Below are 19,912 nucleotides of genomic sequence, written 5' to 3' on the forward strand. Positions count from 1 at the left end.
TTAAAATACATCTATCTAGAAACGTCCTTGTAAAAAGGGGTTCATCCATTTTTTTTTCCCGCCTCCTCCTCCCTCTGCTGCTGATATCTGAAAGCATAACTTGGGGGCAGAGGCAAGGTCAGCCACCAGCTTCAGCGGCAGACAGATGAGGTTCGGCTTGGCCCTGGTAATAGCAGCTGAGAGACGGAGAGGGCTGCATTTCATCTGGCATCCATCTATCATCTCTGTCTCTAAATACTGTAGAAGCGGCGCTTTCTGAAGGCTGAGCTCTGTATGGATCGCTGTCATTACAATGCCTCTCAGCTCCGGCTTCATTGTTCCGCATTTAGTCTGAGTCAACGTGGTTAGGGAATCAGAGTTTCTCCCCTCCAGATGAATGAGTGATTCAGGCGGAGCTGCTTTATTTGACTGAGGGCTTATTCCACACTCACTTGCGGTTAGTCACTTTGAAATCAGGAAAAAAAATAAAATAAAACAAATGAAGCCACAATGGCTACTCTGACTGACACCGAGAGGACATGCGTGAGGATGCACAAAGAGCGTGCTTCAATTTCAGCAATCAGTCTCTTTTATTCCGGCGGAGCCGCGTATCAAAGTCAAGGCGTCGGTTCAAACGGTCCCCGCTGACACACGTTAATCTGCGACTTTAAGGCCGTGGCTCCAAGTCACTTTTTGTGAACCAGACAGAATGCCAGATGAGATCAGAGCGTCTGGCGTGCTCCCGACAACTTATCCGCTCGGTGCAGGTGGCTGCTGCGGCCACCCGTCAAAGTCTCCGCGGAAAAGACGCCGAGTAACAAATCGGCGAGAGGGAAAAATACATTTGGATCTCAATTTCAAAAAGGGGGAATGCTCACTTGATTTTTCCTTTTCCCAGCACTCAGAGGTGAAGCTTTGGGGGGAAAGATTATCTTCCTGCTGTCCTCCTCTGTAATTCTCTCTGTAAACAGTTCTGCTAGAATGAGCTTACTCTCAGATGCTCGCTGACATTACCTGCTGCGTGGGAGATGATTACAGAGCGCTATTGGGCTAAACAGCCCCCGGCGATGCTGAGGCGAGGGAACTTCACGACACCCTGTTTTTACGGTGGATTTGCGAGCGTATGTGTGTCAGTCTGACGGCGAGAGCCGCGCCGAGCCGCGCCGTATCAAATGCGCGTGGGCGAAGGGGGGGGGGGGGGTCGCAAACCTCATCCAGCGAAGGGCATCCGCATCCAGGTACTTAATGATCTGTGCAACTGTCACCATAACTCATTAATACTTTTCTCGTAAGGCATCAGCGTGATTTAAGGCTGTAGGAAATCCACTTCCAGGAGGAGATGAAACATTTTCTGGAATGGGAAGTGACCTACATTCGCAGCCTTGTGCATCAGAGGAGCTGCGGACCTCCTCCCAGAACTTGTCTCCGCTGTGGCTCAGGGGGATTTTAATTTCAGATTAGTCTGTATTTAAGTGCTTTTATACTGTCATTCTGGCCTCATTATCTAAGTAGGAACTGTCACAGCCTGGAGCTACGATATAAGAGTGTAAAAGGAACTTTAAGAATCCAAAATTTTTGCCTCCTATTGGAAGGTGACCCTTTATCTGTAATTGCAGCGTACAGTCCAGGGGTTCAACAGAAGGTGACATCAAGATATTTTGCCTGCAGTTGCACAATAATGAGTTTGCTCCGGGGATAATTGGAGAAGGAACAGTAAGGAAGGAACAGGACACTTCTTGAAATCTTCTCCTTCAGTTTTTCTTCTCAACACCTTGGATTGGCTCTTGAATCCAGGACTCACCTCCTACGACTGATAAATGTGGCTTTTTTTGTTAACCTGTGAATGAGATTTTTTTTTTGGCTCAGTTGTAAAATTCGGTAAGAACTGATGGAATTGGTGAAAATATAGCATGTTGTTGCATTGTGAGAAAATATTTCCCAAGATACTTTCTTGTTACACATTAAAATAAATGCCTCCTTTATCATCTGCATTCAGTGAAAAGGCCTTATCTTTATTTATAGGTTTAATGACAACTGGCATACACTTATTTACGCATATTTGTTAAGAGCAACACGATGTGGAGAAATATCTAAAATAATATATATATATATATATATATATATATTATATATATATATATATATATATATATATATATATCTACATATATACATATATATATATATATATATATATATATATATATATATATATAATATATATATATATATCTCCTTTCCGGACAGGTTTGCACAGTTCTAAGTGCTTTAAAAATGATGGATCAAGTAATAATAAGGCTGAACAAGTGAGGAGAGAACGGCGACCCCTATGGGAGGCTGATAGCTTTTCTATGGATCTGTCTTTCTACCCATAATCAGAGATTGAGATAATAAGAGATTGTGGCTGTGATTTGGAATTCTAATTGTCTGTAAGTGAATAGAGTGCCAAATGAGTCTCTTTATGTTTGCTTTGTGACAAGCCTTCCTTGTTGGGAGTAGGAAGCCAAACCATGGATTGAAGAAACTTGCGTCTATGGTTCTTATACACTGGTTGGAAATGGTTGTCACAGGCTCCTTACTGCTCCTCAGGTCATCCAATGTCTCCTGAAAGAATTTGTGTTACCCCATTGATCATTTTTTAGTAGTGTGGCTCTAACTGACAGGTGTATTGGAGAATGGTGTTGCACATTTCTATGATACATGATTGTAGTTTGATGGGATATTTTTCATCCAAGTAATTGTTTTACTCCCACTTAATATTGAAATAAGTAATTTTTTTTGGCCTAATGTCAAAGGCGAAGCAACTGGGCGTCTTGTGAGACGTATTTTTTGGTGACTGTAATAAGAAGGTGAGAGTGGTGAGGACAGGCGGGCTGTGTTGGATTCCTTCAGCAGGGTTGAAGCCGCTTCCTCGCCTGATAACTTGGTTCTGTTCGACGGCTGACCAGGGCTGTTTAGAGCGGGCTATTGGGGGGAGTCCTGACAAGGTGTTTAATGGTTTGTGATAACCTCAGCTCATCGTGGACAGGCAGAGTGTCTGCTCACTGCAATCACTTCCCACAATTATCGCTCTTTAAGGAGAGCGGAGCAGATTTATGGCCAGTGAGAGGAGAGCAGTATCCCAACAATTACGCGGGCTCTGGAATTAAATTGACAATTGTAATCTTAATCGCCTTAACACTCCAGCATCCAGGGAGAGGCATAATCAGCTGGGCAAGGCCCGAGGAATCAATTCGTGGGCTATCGGTCTTCACCGTCGTCCCTCTCTCTATTCTGTCTTTCTTTCTCTTCCTGCTACTTCCCTGGTCGGCCTGTGTAGCACTTGTGTCCAACAGCACATCCTCTAACTCTCTCGCACTCACTCCATTTCACTGGGCTCTGCTCTTGTGGCTTTGTTTCTCATCAGTGACCCGCCTCTCTGTCTCTCTCTTCAACACGCTGACATCTACTTGGCACAGATTCCATTATCTAAGGAGTGGAACCATTACCGGCGAATGGGCTCAGCCTCAACTCCAGCTGACTGAAGGCTCGTGTCTCAGTTGGATCTTACACTCAGCTTCCCCATTTCTTACACCACTCCAGGCTCAAATCAGACTGATGGCAAGTCGGCGGCCGCATGTTCACACAATGTGTGTTTTTGTTTTTTTGCCGCCTGTCTTTTTTTACTTGTTCTTAAAGCTGTTTTTTTTTTTTCATGACTTTTTTTTTTAACATCCGATAGATTCTGCTTGTGTTTATTGTTCAGTTAACACCATGTTTTCATTGAACTAAAAAAAAAAAAAAAAAAAAAAAAAAACCCTGCTCGTTTTATCCCAGCATTGCTCACTTTGTAATAGCACAATGTGGGCCTTCAAATAAGTGAAAACATGAAAGCGTTTGCCTAAAGCATGCAGAAAGCTGCTTTTGGAGGCTTCTGAAAAGCAGAGATACTCCTGACAAAGAAAAAGATAAAAAAGCTGTTGAACAAGCTCAGATGCACAGATGCAGTCCTCTTTGCCTCTGAGCCTTTTATTTCCAAGCACATTTGATTTAAGAGTGAAACACGAGCATAAATACGTTTGAGGACTTCATAGGTGGCCAAGAGGTGTGTGAAGATGGTGTTATTGCTCGTTGGCAGGAAGCTTTTCAGCTGAGGTTAACTTTAATGTTTGGGTTGAATGAGGCTTGTATTGTAATGGAAATGAAATGTTCCAATAAATGATGTCGTTTGAGGATCGTATAACCCTCAAGCTTCCACGCTCTTACTTTTGGTGCGTGCTCTTGTTTTAAATATGTTTTCGGCTCCATTTACACAACACTGTTTTTAAAAGAAATTAAAGCGGGAGTCCATTTACATCACAACGATTTGCAGAACTTTGCCGTGTAAACGGGAAACTTTACTGAAATTAAAATCCAAAAAAAGATGCAATTTCACCTGAAAAGCTGAAAAGCGAGGTTGTAGAAAATGTGAAATAAGACATGACAGCAGTGTTGGGCAGCTGAACTGTGTCTAGATAAATGGCTCGTGTTAGTTTTCACTGGTTATGTGGACACGGTGGGGCTTCTGTTGGACAGTATGGCTTTATGGAGCGTCTCTGCATTTCTCAGCAGGACGGGGTTTTTATTTCCCTCCTTGTTGACACAGCAGGCTGCTGTCAGTTGCCGTCGATTCAGGTTGTTGTTTGTTAGGTTGAGAAAGTTATATTTTTTTTGTCTCAAACACAGATGTGAACATTGTAGTGACGGTGCCAGAATCAGCTCATGGTCAAATCAAGTTATTACTGTTTCCACACATTCTGCTCTTTCTGTTTCATCCAGTGAGACTTGTGGCTCCCTGTCGTTGCAGACATCTTGACTTTCCTCCACCTTTCCCGACTGAAAACATGTGCCTGTGTCTCATTAATTTCCTTCTGTTTTTGTAGCATTGTGTTGGTTAACGCTCCCTGCCTTTATTTAACTGTTTGCCATCTAAAGTTCTTTCAGCTTTATGAGGGTCGACTTTCATTTTCCTGGTTTTTGCAGAGCTACGTCTCCTGGAGCGTTTACTATCTGTAATATCTGTGCTTCGGCTTTGGTCTGTTTCAACTGACTTCAGTCCTCACGACAGTTTTTAAGTGCAAACGGAAAACTTTCCTAGTGTTTTGGGCATTGAATTACACTATGGTGGCCGGAGCCACTGAGACCTTTCCGTTTTAAAAATGAAATAATATAATAATAATGCAGCTTCATACTTTAAAAATCATGTGACGGTAATTAGATAACTATCACACACTGTCTATTACTTTTCACATGGTTACATGGGAACAGTTGTAAAAAATAAAACTTTGTTGTTTCTGAAAAGAAATGGAAAAAGTGAGCCTTCACCAGCCCATTAGTCATCTCGGAAAATTCCACCCTTTCACTTTTTAAGACGGCAAAAATCCAGCCCCGTCTGGAGAAAAAATAACCTTGACTGGAGCACTTTCAATACCTTCAGGCTTGTCGCTAAGCTGTCTTTTATCTCTCAGATTTTGAAGAATCAACTTTCAAAGCGAGCGGCAGCGCTCATGGCGGACGGTAATATTTGGTAAGAGTTGCAGGAGCTTTTGTGACACAACCAACTCAATTTGTGGCACACGTGCAAGACTGAACGTCATCGAATTCTCTGCAGCTTCTCTGCGTTGAGCAGAGAATATTGATGACCTGGAGACCACTCAGCCTGTACGCCCACTAACAAATAACATCACAGTATTTTAACATACTCAAAGAACGAATTCTGGTATTCTGCAATTCCTGTCAACATCAACGGAGCCTCGAATTTTTTAATTGCAGCAGTTTCATTACTGTAATTTTGACATGAACCAACTGTAAAAAAGACAACAAACCTATGACCCGGTAACAGATTAAAGTGACAGATCAGTTTGTACCATAATTCATATGGATGTGGATACAGTACAGTAGATGTTTATCAATTGATTTTCGTTGATGCTCTTCAAGCTGGATCCATCCCTCCGTCCATTACAACCCGCTCGGTCCCTCTCAGGGTTCTCAGGGTTCAAGATGGATTTCACAGCTAATATTATGGGTGAAGAAAAAAAAACACAGTCAGCTGAACTACTTGCTTTTGGATTACGTTTTAGTGTTTTTAAACGAAGCCAGTCTGAAGGTTTTGCTCATTCCTTTTTGCATAATGGTCTATAATAATTATGTCCAGGCCAAGCGATGGAAGATGGCCGGGTTTTGTCCGCCAGGGCCTCCGGGTGCTTGAAAAGGCTGCCTGCCTGCCTGCTCTCCTTTAACGCACTTGTCAAGAAAATGCTTTAATCATGCTTTTCTCAGAAAAAAGACCAGTTCGATCCTTTTCGAAGTATTTTTCATTGTGGAGCCACTGCAGTGGTTTTTTTTTTTTTTTTTTGAGTCCTTTCTTCTTCTCCTTTCCTTTTTTTTCTTGTGCTTTTCTCTAATGTAACACCAAAATGGCCTTCACTGCTGCTGGGCCTTGAGGGTGCTGTAGTTACAGCAGTTGGTAAAAAAAACTGATGGTCAACTTTAGAAAAACTGATCAAAACCAAAGGGTTTACAAGCGACTGGTTCAGACATGATGCTATTATGAATGTTTGGCCAACATTTTATAATTTGATCTGTTCGTTCATATTCTATACCTGCTTTGTCAAAGTTAGAGTTACAGGCCCTGAAGAGTGACCGATGGGTCAAGAGAAATGATCTTCCAGATCCAGGTACAGAGCGAACAAAGGGAAACAAAGCCATTTAAATACAAATTAACGTCTACAGGATTTGAAGTGTTGTGGTTCTCGGTTAACATCGAGCTCGCTGGCGGAAAGCTGGACTATCCAATGAAAAGTAACAATGTCAAAATAAGACACAAAACAGTCGCATAACCTTTGTGACATGTAAAGAGCAACACAAATGCCAACTTATATGCTTATGTGTGTTGTAATGACGAGCTATAGATGGTGGTGTATCTAAGACTGCGTTTACTGGGCAGTGTTTCAAGTGAAAGAATCCCTCCGACGCCTGGTTCTTCTTTTCTCCAGGGTCTTCTTCTGTACTGTGAATACAACGCCTCCACCTTTGACATGGTGAAGCTTCCCAGCCACCAGTTTGAGGCCATGGACCACTTTGCGAAATGCTTCCTGATCGTGCGGCTGGAGGGCGGCCGGGTGGAGGGGGGTCTTCACGGCGCCGAGGGAGACGGCCGCGGCTGGAGGGCTGTGCGTGTGGACTTAGTGTCGCCGCCTATGGATCGTTACGCCTTTGCCCTCCTGGGTTGGACTGGCTCCAGGGTATGAATGATTACAGAGACTGATGGCCCCGACATGGCTGCAGAAAGAATATCCGGGCAGGAATAAAATTGGTTACTGAATTATTGCTGCCGTGCTGGGTCATAAAATGGACAAGAGAAGAAAATTAGAGTCAAACTTAGACTTGATTCGACCACACAGGGATTCATTTGAAAGAAACGACATTAGAAAAACCTCAGCATAATGAACAGAGGATATTCTTAGTGAAATATCCAAAAACTTTCTTGCTATTATATCTAAGAAGAATTTTGAGACCTCCAGGAAAATGCATTCAGGTCTGACCATTTCCTCTCAATGCAAGAAACCTGACAGCCTAAACAGACATTTGATATCAGAATATTGATTGATTCTTTCTTTCACAGCAGTTTGAAAGAGACCTGAGGAGGTTCGCTCGAGCAGAGCGGCGGATGCTTCTGGACAACCACACTCTGTACGATAAAACTAAGGTACTGTTTCAAATGAGACCAAGCAGCAATGTTCTTTCACCGTGCACTTTGTGAGCTGATAAATAAATGAATTAAAAAAAAAAAAAAAAAAAAAAAAAAGCATACAGACAAGGTCACTGCAATATTAGTTAAACACTGTGGTTAAGAGTATCTCCACATACGTTGAATGGGTTTTAATGAAATGCTGCACAGGTTTTAATACATCTGAAAATAATCACTTGATGAATGATGAATGGCTCGAAGTGGTGAGAATTGTTGAAGTGATTTATCATGCTGGCAGTCTGAAGCTTCTAAATGTATATTATTAGCGTCAAAGGAAACTTGGCGTTCTCCTCTTGTAGAGGTCGTTTACTTTGGTCAACTTCAATCCATGCCGGAGCCGCCAAGCGGCGGAGCCTTAATGTTTTCACCGAGGATTAGTCAAATGAGAGGAGAAAGGCACTGATGTGTTTCCTTACTTTTGCACATTTAATTTGACACTTTCTTTAGATGCAGGGAGTTCTCCTGTCAGAGTGGATTTACAACAGCCATTGCAGACCGACGGAGTGTCACTTTGTTTTGGAAAGGAAACTCCTTTTGGGAGTCAGGCAGCTAAATCAAGTGAGCCGTTACTCTGAATCATCGAGCCGAGTCTCTTAAAGTGGCCGGCAGGTTGTTTTGATGCTTGCGAGCGACGAGGATGCATGCCTTCAAAGCAAAGTCCTGGAGTCAGGACGCGCCTTAGGTCAGGGTAAATTGTAGGACACTTATGAATTTTATGGTACGTCAGTTTGAAATGATCTCATCAGTGATTATCACCAGTAACCATCGCTCTCTTGATGCTATCAAGCTTTTAAGAGTCAAGCAAAAATCTAGTGGAGCATTTCCGATTCACAAATAGAAAGTTACTGAGTCTTGGTAAAACAAAACTGAACGGCAGAGATCAACACCATTTAATGCTTTCTGTTTATCTGGAAGATTCTTGTACCTGTCAGCTGCCGCTTTCTGAGACTCTTCGCTGTGATACATTCATCTTCAGTCGAGTAGCATGTAACGTGAACACTCAACGCTCTCTTCAAAGGTTTTCACTTGCTTTTTTTTTTTTTTTCCCAAAACACTTTGGAAGCCACTTTCAGTTTCTCAGTCCTCTCACTCAAACGCTCAAGACCATAAATCTAGTTTTCTTAATACTAGCTTACATCCCCATCACTCCAAAAAGTCCTTCTGCCAAATTCCATTACTGTAACAGTGGAGGAAGACAAAGCAGCCCGTCTTCTCAAGTCATTATTTGCCATCATTTTACTCTTTGTACACGAGTCCTTTTTTTTTCATATACTACAAAATCTAGAATTACTGAATCATATTATCTGTTTATGTAGGAGTTTGTAATGAGACCAAAGCCAGCGAGAGGATTCACTAGTGGTTCGATCAAAGACCATCAAATCAGTGTCTGACACAGAATTTAAGCTGTTGAAGCTCTCGCTTCCAGGATATCCTTAAGATTCAGGATCAGAATCGTTGTTGCTAATTTTCTAATCCCCAGAGGTTTCCTGTAAGGACTGGCTTTGGTGCATCCGAATGCCAGAGTAAGAAATACACATCTGAAGTTATTGGCTGCAATGTGCATTTCCTCTGTGAGTGAGAAAAAACTTCAGACTGGAGCAAGATTTTAATTATAGTTAAGTGCTTAGTGAGGGTTTGTGAGCATGTGTATGTCTCAGAATGCACAGAATAAAAGTGCTGGGGAGAGCTGAGTTAATTTACTCTTTTCCTGATTAAATAAAACAAGTTTTTTCCTTCTATAGTGGCATAAAAGTACTGCGAGAAAGCCTATTTACTGAATAGCTTCTGAAATTTAACAACCAATTAACTCTTTGTCTGCCCCGATGCAAGATCTAATTAGGTCCTGTTTGAAAACACCTCATACCCTTGTTGAAATTTTGTAATTAATTGGGTCTCGCTATGATAAGGCAGCAGATAATGTGCTTTCTAAGACTTCCTGCAAGTGTTAATTGTGTGAGGTGCCATGATGAGGAACCATGTGACGAGCACCTGCCATTCTGTTACAAAAGGTATTTTTACCCCTGTATAGCGGTAATTATCCACACGTAGAGATCAACTTTGACAAATCCAATGTGACGTGAGGCAAGTGGCACAGTTCAATTTTTCCATGGAAACTAACAGGTAAGTGACAAATGACAGGCTCCTGACTGTTTAGGAACACTTAGAACAGTAACTACAAAGTTAAGTACTTGATTACAGCTAATAATTAAGTTTTTGAAAGTACTGGGGTGACTTGATAAGTTACAGAAAGTAAAAATAAATTAGTTACTTTGGAGAATAACTTTCTAGAGTTCTGAAAAACAAAATTACTCATTAACAGGTGAACATGTAGAACTGGATTACCGAGAGAGATCCTTGATTCTCTGAGATCTTGACAGGATGGAAATGTGAAACTGACTAGTGCGGGAGAAAATATGAACAATCCACAAACAACAATTTCCACAGTGGTCATGAAGATGCTCGACCTCCATTGGAATGAATTTGGTGTCTTCCCAAAGGACATTTTGACAGTTGGACATGGCGAGATGGGTAATTGAACCTGCAACCTTGCAGTTGGTGAATGAGCCTCTGTACTGTCATATTGCAATCACTTCCAGCTAACACTGAGATCCAGAATCCACAGAGGTCGGCTCAATTTGTTACTTTTTGTCATAAAAAATGGTGAGTCAGCATTTAACTAATTTATGTCACAACACTACCAAGTTTACTTCACATTTAAAGTGTTTTATTTAAAATCTATAAATCACTAACCCTAACTTTAAACTCAAAGAGTTTAAACTCATAGAAAAGGAACTCATTGTTACAAAATATAACAAAGGAAGTGTATTTCACATAAAGTGTGTCCCTCAATTTTTTTAAACATCTGAGTTCTTTAAGGAAGAGTTTGGAAATCACAGGCCTAGAGGTCAGAAAAGCGACCTTAAGACTGGAGGATCAAATCCCTCTGCTGAGTTAAATACAGACTGAATGTGCAGCAATAAAGCCCATTCTGATGGAGTTTGATTAAACTGTGAATAAAGTCAAACGTTAGTGCAGAACTGACAAAGAGTTGTAAATTGACCAAACAGTTTAGAATGAAAGTATCCCCACAGTTTTGTTTTTTTAATTTATGTGCATCGTGGAGAAATTCAAGGAAGAGAGACAGCAGCTTTGCACTCTACCTCTAATATGTCTAACAAGGCAAAAATAATGGCAACAAGCGATTGTTTCTAATGTCATCCCACCAATCCGGTGTTACTGACAAAGACAATGATATTACAGGAACTTTATTAACACATCACCAATTCTACTTGTGACAATGAAGCAATCAGCCTCTCCTGAATGGTCCCCAGTAGTACCGTAAAGCCGATCGCAGCCTTTGACGGTAACCCCAGTCATTTGTGTGTTGCCGCTCAGTTGGAAATGAACAACCTCATCTCTCTTTTATCCACACAGCTCTGTGATTTACAGCGATCAGAATCAGACAAGCACTCCTGAAAGCACAAGAGCCTTGGTGTAATCTTAGAAAGGGATTGACGTGGCTCTTCAGCTGAAGGACTCAATTATTCAGCAGGGAAAAGTTTATAGTACTGACAGGAGCGCAACAAGAATTCCAGGGAAGCATCAATCTCGGTGACAGGCGTCTTCTGAGCCGGTGTTTATCCCGTCCCCCTGACTCTCTGCGGCGTCCTGTAAGCCGGCCGGGGCTCATTTCCGATGCGCGCCTTTCGAGCGGGACAAGGGTGCACGGCGTATCAGCGCGCCGATCGACAGGGAAGACACCCTGTCACCGCAGTGTCCCGTCGGCCGCTCCCCGGGGGACGGGGGGACGGTGGGGGGGTCACAGTCCCCGGGATCGCTGGGTGGCAGCTCACTGACAGATATTATACGCAACCGGCCGACTCAGATGGTGTTTATTCAAATGCAAGGGCAGTGCTGACGGTGCAGCCATGCGTTGACTGGAAGGGACGACATGGGGGGGGGGCTTCACGCAGGATTTGTTTCAGCTGAGTGAGGTGGGACAGAATGTGGAGCATAATGAAGAACGATGGATTTAGGTAATTAAGAAGAAGGGAGAGATTTAGTGAGATGAACTTCATTGAGGAGGTTTTTTTTTTTAAGCATAAACAGCACCTGTGTATCTCCTTCTGGCATCAGTGGAAGGAAAATGGGAAATGTGACGTTATCGGTCAAAAGAAATTAATATTAAAAGATGAAAAAATGAAAGGACTCCAAACAAAAATGTGATAGTAGTAGAACTGAAAGAGATTCACATTGTTGACATACAATCTAAATAAGGATCTAGATTGAATGGTTATAAAAAAGTTGTTTGGTATTAAATAATTGCAGATCAAACCTACTAAAAGCTTTGATGTCAGAAAGAAAACACAAGATGAAAAATGCATTTGTTGTTTGGTTCATTGTTTGTTTCATGAAACATTAAGGAAATCCAATCAGATCAGACTTAATGTTTTTTTTTAATCATAATTACATCTGGATCAGTATTAAGAGATCAGTGATAAATAGGCTCCAATGAATAAATCTTTGATGTTGTCCAAAAAGTACAATAAAGTGCATTTTGATCCTTTCAGCAGTTTTAAAGTATGCTTAAATGTTTTCATATTTACACTTGTGTGACAGTTATGATGGCTGCCATGCATGGTGCATGGCTTCCAGTGGGGAAATTGCTGTTCAGTGCCCATGGGCACAGATGCAGGATCTAACCACCAGCCTTGTGATTGGAGGGTGAAGTGCTGCAATAGTAGCCACGGATGCCCGAAGCTCCAAAGTCTCAAACATTTTCAAAGTGATCAGCTGGTCGAGAGCTAAGACGTCAAACACTCTTAAACATCTAATCTATATCTAATACGAATTCTTCCATATTCCATATATAATGTATTCAACCTAAATATCGCACTCTATGGTTGTTTCTTGATCTTCCATTCCATTCTGCAACACTATTCTTAGCAGTAAAACCACATCTTAACTGTTTAAATTTTGTAAACCACTAGGGTCTTGCATTTCAGGCATGATGTAGTTGATCATTGGCCAAAAACACGAAGAAAGGAAGAAAACATAAAGAAAAAACCCAAACAGAGATACCAGACCACACATCCAGTCAAGCAGTGCCAACACTTCCCAGTCTGGAGTATCGAGATCAGCAGAGACCTTTACAGAACACGTCCAGACAGCGCCGTGCTATAGCGTGACCCATTTTTCACTCCGCTTTCCACATCAGAGCCATAATTAATGTAATGAAGATCAATTAACTGTCTGTGCCTCTGCCTCGTCGCCGCCTCCACATGACGCGAGCTGCTCCCTCTGTTGACTCTGCCTCCGCCTCGGGCAGCGGAGGAGGAGCGGCTCCGTTTTCCGTTTGCGCTCGCCACGGTTAATTGCTCCGACGTATGGCGAAGGCCCCTGCAATAATGGCACTTTCATCTTCCCCGTGTCCCGTCTAATTGGCGAACAGTTTTGGAGGTTTTGTGCGGCTCGTGTGACAGAGACAGGGGAGTGATGCGGACCGGCGCCTGATTAAAGGGGAGACATCTCAGCTCAGGACCAAAGGCGGTCGTTTAGAGGACTTTCATCTTGTCGGCTTCATAGAGACTCTCAATGGACACAAGCTGGTCTCTGTCTTATTATAAAATGCTTAAAAAAAGATTAGAGGGCCATACTGCTGCTAATGATCTTCTCCCAATTAAGAAGAGGCTCAGGGGAATCCACAAATCACTATGGGAGGGAGGGGAAGGGGAAGGGGAAGGGGGGGGGGGGGGCGTCACGGCTGTCACACTGAAACACAGGGGCTTCAGGTTCATACACAGCAAACATGGCTCCAGTCCGCAGCATTCTCTGTACAGTACCTCACTTTTATTGCGGCGGGGAAAATGAGGTCATTTGGACACAGGTGACGACCAAGAAACAGCAGCGCTGCTCAGAAATGGCTGAAAGTGCAGCTTGTGGATCATAGTGGGAACATAATCCATACCAATTACCAGAAACAACCCCACAACGCCAGGCTTTATGGGTATAAGAAGATGGGTGCTGACAGCCGGAGCTCCTCATGCTCGTAAAGCTCACATAACCCAGTGAGCACAGCGACGACCTGGGTCGAGTGTGTGGGCTCAAGGAGTCATTGTTTCCCGCCTGGTGACAGAAAACACAGCTATATTGAGACGTTAAGCCGTGTTTGTTCCTCCTTCCTCGCCTGCATTTTCCCAAATTTCTCCAAACTGTCAGGAAGACAGAAGAGGCAAACACTGGGCCTTGGTTGCCAGACAGTTCAAAGGAAATAAAGAGCTGCAAGATACAAGCGAATCGGTGTTTTCATCTTGTGGGATCTAAAGAACAGCGAAAACGAAGCAATTATTTTACGAAATGACGGAGTGGCCGTGTTGAGGTTTTGTTAAAGCAGGATATGGTCAAACAGAGGAGTTTTCTGTCAGAGGCTGGCAGCTCTTAAACGGTTTGACCTTTCTCAGAGTTTGAGAGTCCAATGAGCTTTCAGTTACTGGTAAGTTGTCTTTATTTTCCCTTTTGGGAAATGATTTCTCTGTTTTTATCCCATCCTTCGCATATTTGACCCAACTACATAAACTAGTAGCAATGGGCTGCTGGTGTGGGTCAAGGTCATGCTCAGGGCCCACAGGGACCTGAAGTGTTTGCAAAATAGTACTGTGACCTAAATGGTGGTGATTTTAGGTTGCTGTGATATGAGCGACTGCATTCACCCTTTATTTGCATTTTGAAGAAATAGTTCTTAAAGTAGCAAAAGGCTTCCTCGCTTCTAAAGGTTTTTACAGCTATGTGTGTGCTTGAACATTTATCTGCAGGTAAATGTCTGTGGTCAAATAATCTAAAAGCCTTCAATTATGTGTTTTTTCAATCTTATTTTCAGTCATAAATACTTCCTCCACTTGAGGTCACCTTCAGCCCCTCTAGTGAAACCCATGAACAAAATTCCCCCAGCATCTATTCTCCATGAAGATTTTTATTTTTTTTTCATTTTCACCGTTGGCATCGCGTTTTTCTAGCCAGTCATTAACTGGCTTTGTCCACTGGCTGTTTGTGTCTGCGAACGTACTTTAAAGCAGATCCTGGGTTGTTTTTATTTATTGAAAGCTACACGCCGGGGCTGAAAACATCATTTTCGGAGCAGTAACAGTGTACAAACATGGCAAAGTGTGGAGCCAGACAGCAGACAGCTAAATAATGAGTTGAAATAAAGCCCAGTAGGGGTAAATGGGGGGCTCTGCAGATAGTTGTCTTTACAGTCTGTTTCCCTCTGAAAATCCGGCCGAAGAGTTTTTTTTCATTTTTGACAGCCCTATAGTTAGAAGCACTTTAACTAGTAACAATCAAGTTTTTAGTGAACACGGTCCAAGAAAACCATGTGAAGGACACAAATTTACAGCTCCCGATGCATTTCAGCTGTAATTAATATCATCATGAAGTTTTGTGCTTTTCCTGAAGTAAAATGTCAACAACTTTCTGGTGTGACTTTTAACAAAAGTTTTCCTGCATCCAGCGACGAGGTTTTAGATTTAGATTCAGCCTTTCAGAATTCACTGTAAACCATTCCCATCTTCAGAGGGTTAAACATTTGACCACATATACTGTAGCTGGAACTGAAAAATAGTTCAGAATAACTTGACAAAATCTAGAAATTGTCTTTAATGTAGACATAATTCTACTGTCTAGTTCTAATTAATTCTAAAACTTCACAATACAAACTAAAGCGTGCCTGTGGTGTGTGAAATAAAATATTGAAGTTCATGTTTTATCTTACAGTTACAGATTTCATCTTGTAACTGGATTGAACTATCTGTTGGCCCAGTTCTGGCCTGCGGGCCACATGTTTGTCACCCATGAATTAGCAGGTTATATGACGGTTTTTGAGGCTCAGTCGAGTCTCTTACTCAAAGCTTTTCTCACACATGAAACAGGTGATGAGCAGTAGTATGATTACTGATTGCTTCCAAGATTACCAAGAAAGTAATCCAGTTGCTTTACTGATTACTTACTTTCAAAATTAGTTACTTCACTTCTCAAAAACGTGATGCAACGCTGAATACATTCAAGCAATAGAGCTTTCAGCCTGATTCTATTCTCTGCTTATTCCTTCATATGAAATTGAATCAAATGAAAGAGTCCTTATTAAACTTTTTATCACTTTCAATCTTTCAACTTTATGCACACTGCATCCACCCTATTGCAACAAAATAAAGTGTTCTTCAGTAACTTATATTTCTGCATATTCCAGGATACACAAGACATCTCTTTTTTGCGTGTATATTCTCCATTTTGAACAAATTAAAAGCATTCAGGAAAGTAACCATAATTCAATTACTCTTTTGTCATCGCTTACTTTACTCATAATGTGAAAAAAGTAATCTGATTACAGTAACACATTACTGCCCATCAGAGTGACAAGTGCGGCACTGCTTTCTCTTCAGTCGTGTCTCATAAATAGTTAAGGCCTGAGCGGCGCTCTCTACTGACCGACCATGAACGCCGCATTCCAGCCCAGAACATCCTGCGCCCCTCGCGTGATCGATATGACTGTGTCCACACGGCCCGGTCTGGGTCGGGACGCCCTGCCAGCCGTGGCTGACATCCAGGCGTCCTTTGAAAATACTCCACTGGCTTGTGGTGCCACAGGCACTGACAACCGGCGGCCGTGGCTGCTCGCCGCCGTGAATTTTAACCGGAACGCCACCGTGACGTGGGCGGAGGGAGGAGGCGGGGCTGAGAGCGTGTGTGAGTGTGTGTGTCCTTTGCTGTAAGTCTGAAGGTGTGTGATAATTAATATGTGCAGTTGGCTTGATGAATGAGGACAGGTGGAGGATTTCATCATACTGAGACAGACCGACTCCCTCCCTGGGCAGGAGGGCTCCGTGACCCTGCCCAACACCTCAAAAACACACCTCTGTACATGTGGCACATCTACCCTTGAAACTCCCCCTCGCTTTTTCGATTCTGTGCGTGTGCGTTGTGTGTGTGAGCTGTGCAGCTCAGGGGTTCCCAGGCTCCACAATAAGATACACTCCTTGGAAAAAAAAAAAATTAATGCAAATCCATTTCAATGCCATTTGTTGAGAATTTTTAAGCATACCTTTACATACGCTGTACACAGTGTATTATACACTGCAAGTGGGAGTGTGCGTGCGTGTGTGTGTGTGTGTGTGTGTGTGTGTGTGTGTGGGTGTGTGTGTGTGTGTGCCATTCTTGGAGGGTAATTACTCTATGTCATGTGAAGGAGTGTGATTAATGAGGTTCTGGTCAAAAGGCTGTGAGCGTAGCTGTCCTGGCTTTGGTCCTGATGCTCAGATACGGACATAAGAGGAGCGCTCGTGTTCTTTTTTCTGTCTGACTTTAATGACTCTACAGCGTGATCCCATGTAGGTCTACCTCCATGTTAACCCAAAAAGGAAATAGGAAGAAGAAAAAAACCCCACTGTCCTCATGTGATGATAAGATTTGCAGCGATGTAGTTAAAGTTGCTTCATTGATCTCATTGGCAACATCTTTTCTCTGAGAGTTTTCAAAGTGACCTACACACACCTGAAGCCCTGGTGATGATGGGTGGAGGCAAATACTACTGTGGGTTCACCGTTTCAGTGAAAGGATGTGCACAAAATGATTTTCACCTGCAGCACGCGATAGTTGGAGCCGGTTGGATTCAGAACTTGAAGGGAAAAATGCTCCTCTCTGAGTACTTTCTGTTCTCACCCTGCTTTGACGTGGTCGCTCTGCACTTTGCAGGACTGCGTTATTTGACCTGAAGGTAGTTGATGTCCTGCACTTGGATAGAAATCATAAAGTCCTTTCAAAACTAGTCTGTGTGATACAGCCGGCCTGGGAAATCAATACTTGTCTTCTCCTCATCATTCATCATTGTAATGGTCACAATTTCCCCACTTTTTTTTTTTTTTTTTAACACTTCAAGCGGACAACATATTCCAGTGAGACTGAACTCATAAAACCCTCAATGTTTAAAAGATGAGGAGGAATGGTCTTCCTCAGTCACACAGCTTTATATGTGTTTTTTCAATGTTATAGTTTGATTTAATTTTTTTTTTCCATGCATCGTTACACAATCATTCAAGAAAACTGCTGATATCTGTTGTGGTCTTGAGCGTTAATCTCAAAGCACTGAGGTCCAATTTGTCCATTTTTTCGATGCGGTTTAAAGATAAACTGTCACATCTGTAATATTGTCTCCTTGCTGATGGATACAGATTGAAACTTTCCACTTATTCCGGTGCAGGGTTTGTCAGTGTTACTTCAGTGCAAGAAAGAATTGGTCTGATCCCATTGTGGGAGTTTGCATCTTTTACCCATACTTCCAGTTTTTTTGTGCACTTGTCAGACTTCTATGCGACTCCACTCCCTTATTATGTGTGCGGATGTCTGCTGGTGTTTGTGTGTCTCTGCCATGCGGCGGCGTTGCCACCTGCTCAGGGGTGTGCTCTCCCTTTTCGTCTCCGGTCAGGTTGGATAGATTCCAGCCCTTATGACCCCAGCCTGGATAAACAAAGTATTAAAATGGAAGCAACTGAAAAAAAACAATCCACATGCAGTGACTTTTAAAGAAAGTTTTGAAAGAACTTCCATTCAGCTGCGATGGAATTGAAAATTCAGCCTTCACTCGTTTTAAAAAAAACTTCAAGGAAACATGAAGTATTCAAATGGGTCACACTTATATTATTTTCCTGTAGGACGTTTTGAAGTATGTGTATTAGAAAAAAATCAATCCGAGCTTTTGTTCACTCATTCAAGCTCGAACTGCGACACCAAGGTCGACGGAAGATTTAAGGTTTCACTAAAGTGAGAGAATTCTGCAGATTGCTCTCAAATTCTTTCCTTGACAGACACGAAATGTTTAATATAGGAAGGTAGCGGTGTTTTCAGCACCGGCTCTTTACCCCGCCGCCCACTGGGGTAAAAGCTGAATTTAATACGGCGCCTGCTGTCAAATTACAATATCTTGGATGTAGAGTGCTCAGAGCTCCTTGGACCCCCCCCTCCACCCTCGAGCACTGGATGAGTGGACAATAACAGGGCAATTGCACTGGGCTTTGGGGAACAGCGGTTTCGAACGCTACCCCAAGTTGGCTGAAGCTCACAGGCGGTGTTTGTGGTGAGGATGGGGGGAGCCGCCTGGAAAGAGACCCCTCTTTAAAGAAAAAAAAAAAAATAGAACGAGGGGAGGAGAGGTTTAATTTAGCGGATGGTGGCACGAGGACCCTCAGGGTGTCGAATAGTGTAATACACACACACCTGCGCGTACTTCCTGATAGACGTGTGCTGAGGAGTGTGTGGGGGGGTCTCCGTCCTCTAAACATCCTGCTGGCAGCCGCAGAGTGTTGGGAAATGTGCCATTTCTGAAAGGAAGCCATGTGTGGAGCGCGTGGAGCGGCGGGTCGCTCCCTCACCGTTCGCATTTGCAAATGTTTCTTCTCGACCTTGGTGCCACGTCGTCTTTCTTATGAATTTTAATTAACGAGGTGGATGAATGGACCCGACGTAGCTGCTTTTGAAAGAGGTTGACTGCATTGTGGTGGTTTTTTTGCAAGGTCAGAAGTTGGTGGAGTTCGCTCAACGCCTGCCTCCTGGCTTCTAAAGCGCTTTCTTTCAAGAAGCGCAAACATCCAGATTATTGAGCACCTTCCTCCAGCCGGATGAGTGAATCAGGCATTAGACGCACCCAAACATTACTGATAGCAAACAACAATCATAAAACAAGGTCCTGATTGAATTATTATTATTGTTATTTTTGCAATTATTGTTATTTTTGGTCTCAGATAATTATACCTCTAGGAGCTACTGCTAATTTTCAGTAACTTGCACGTCACTGTGCATCAGAGTGAAAGTATGAATTGAATTCGTGAAATTGTTGCTTTTCATGACATGTCAAGTATCGTCAATAGTTTAATCCTCTCTTAAACATTGTCCCACATTTCCTCAATTCTCTACAATTCACCACAGCTACAAATCCTCTGCTTGTAATTAGAACAATTTCATGCTACTGTTTCCTTTATGACATGCAATTCAGTTCATCATAAGGAATTAGCAAGGAAGTGTTTTCCTGGTGTTCTGTCCACGTTTCAACTTTAAAATAAGACAGACACTCCAATCTTCATCCAGAAATAGGCGGGGGGGACTTGGTCGTAGGTGAAGGAG

The 19,912-nt window shown here is 42.6% G+C and overlaps 2 protein-coding genes across 2 annotated transcripts in view; both read left to right on the plus strand.

Moving 5' to 3' along the window:
* LOC115399244 (DNA nucleotidylexotransferase-like) overlaps positions 1-11,666 on the plus strand; it is a 65,092-nt gene extending 53,426 nt beyond the window's left edge. Inside the window, exons 9-11 of the mRNA XM_030106524.1 lie at positions 6,993-7,241; positions 7,622-7,735; positions 11,424-11,666. Coding sequence (XP_029962384.1) covers positions 6,993-7,241; positions 7,622-7,735; positions 11,424-11,666 — 606 coding nt within the window. The remainder of the gene's footprint in view (positions 1-6,992; positions 7,242-7,621; positions 7,736-11,423) is intronic.
* A 4,567-nt stretch (positions 11,667-16,233) lies between these two features.
* The window catches only part of LOC115399245 (cytoplasmic polyadenylation element-binding protein 3-like), a 25,594-nt gene continuing 21,915 nt past the window's right edge, over positions 16,234-19,912 (plus strand). Inside the window, exon 1 of the mRNA XM_030106525.1 lies at positions 16,234-16,468. Within this exon, the coding sequence (XP_029962385.1) occupies positions 16,234-16,468 (235 nt within the window). The remainder of the gene's footprint in view (positions 16,469-19,912) is intronic.

Source organism: Salarias fasciatus, chromosome 13 (genome assembly GCF_902148845.1).
Source record: "Salarias fasciatus chromosome 13, fSalaFa1.1, whole genome shotgun sequence".
In the NCBI taxonomy this organism is placed as follows: domain Eukaryota; kingdom Metazoa; phylum Chordata; class Actinopteri; order Blenniiformes; family Blenniidae; genus Salarias; species Salarias fasciatus.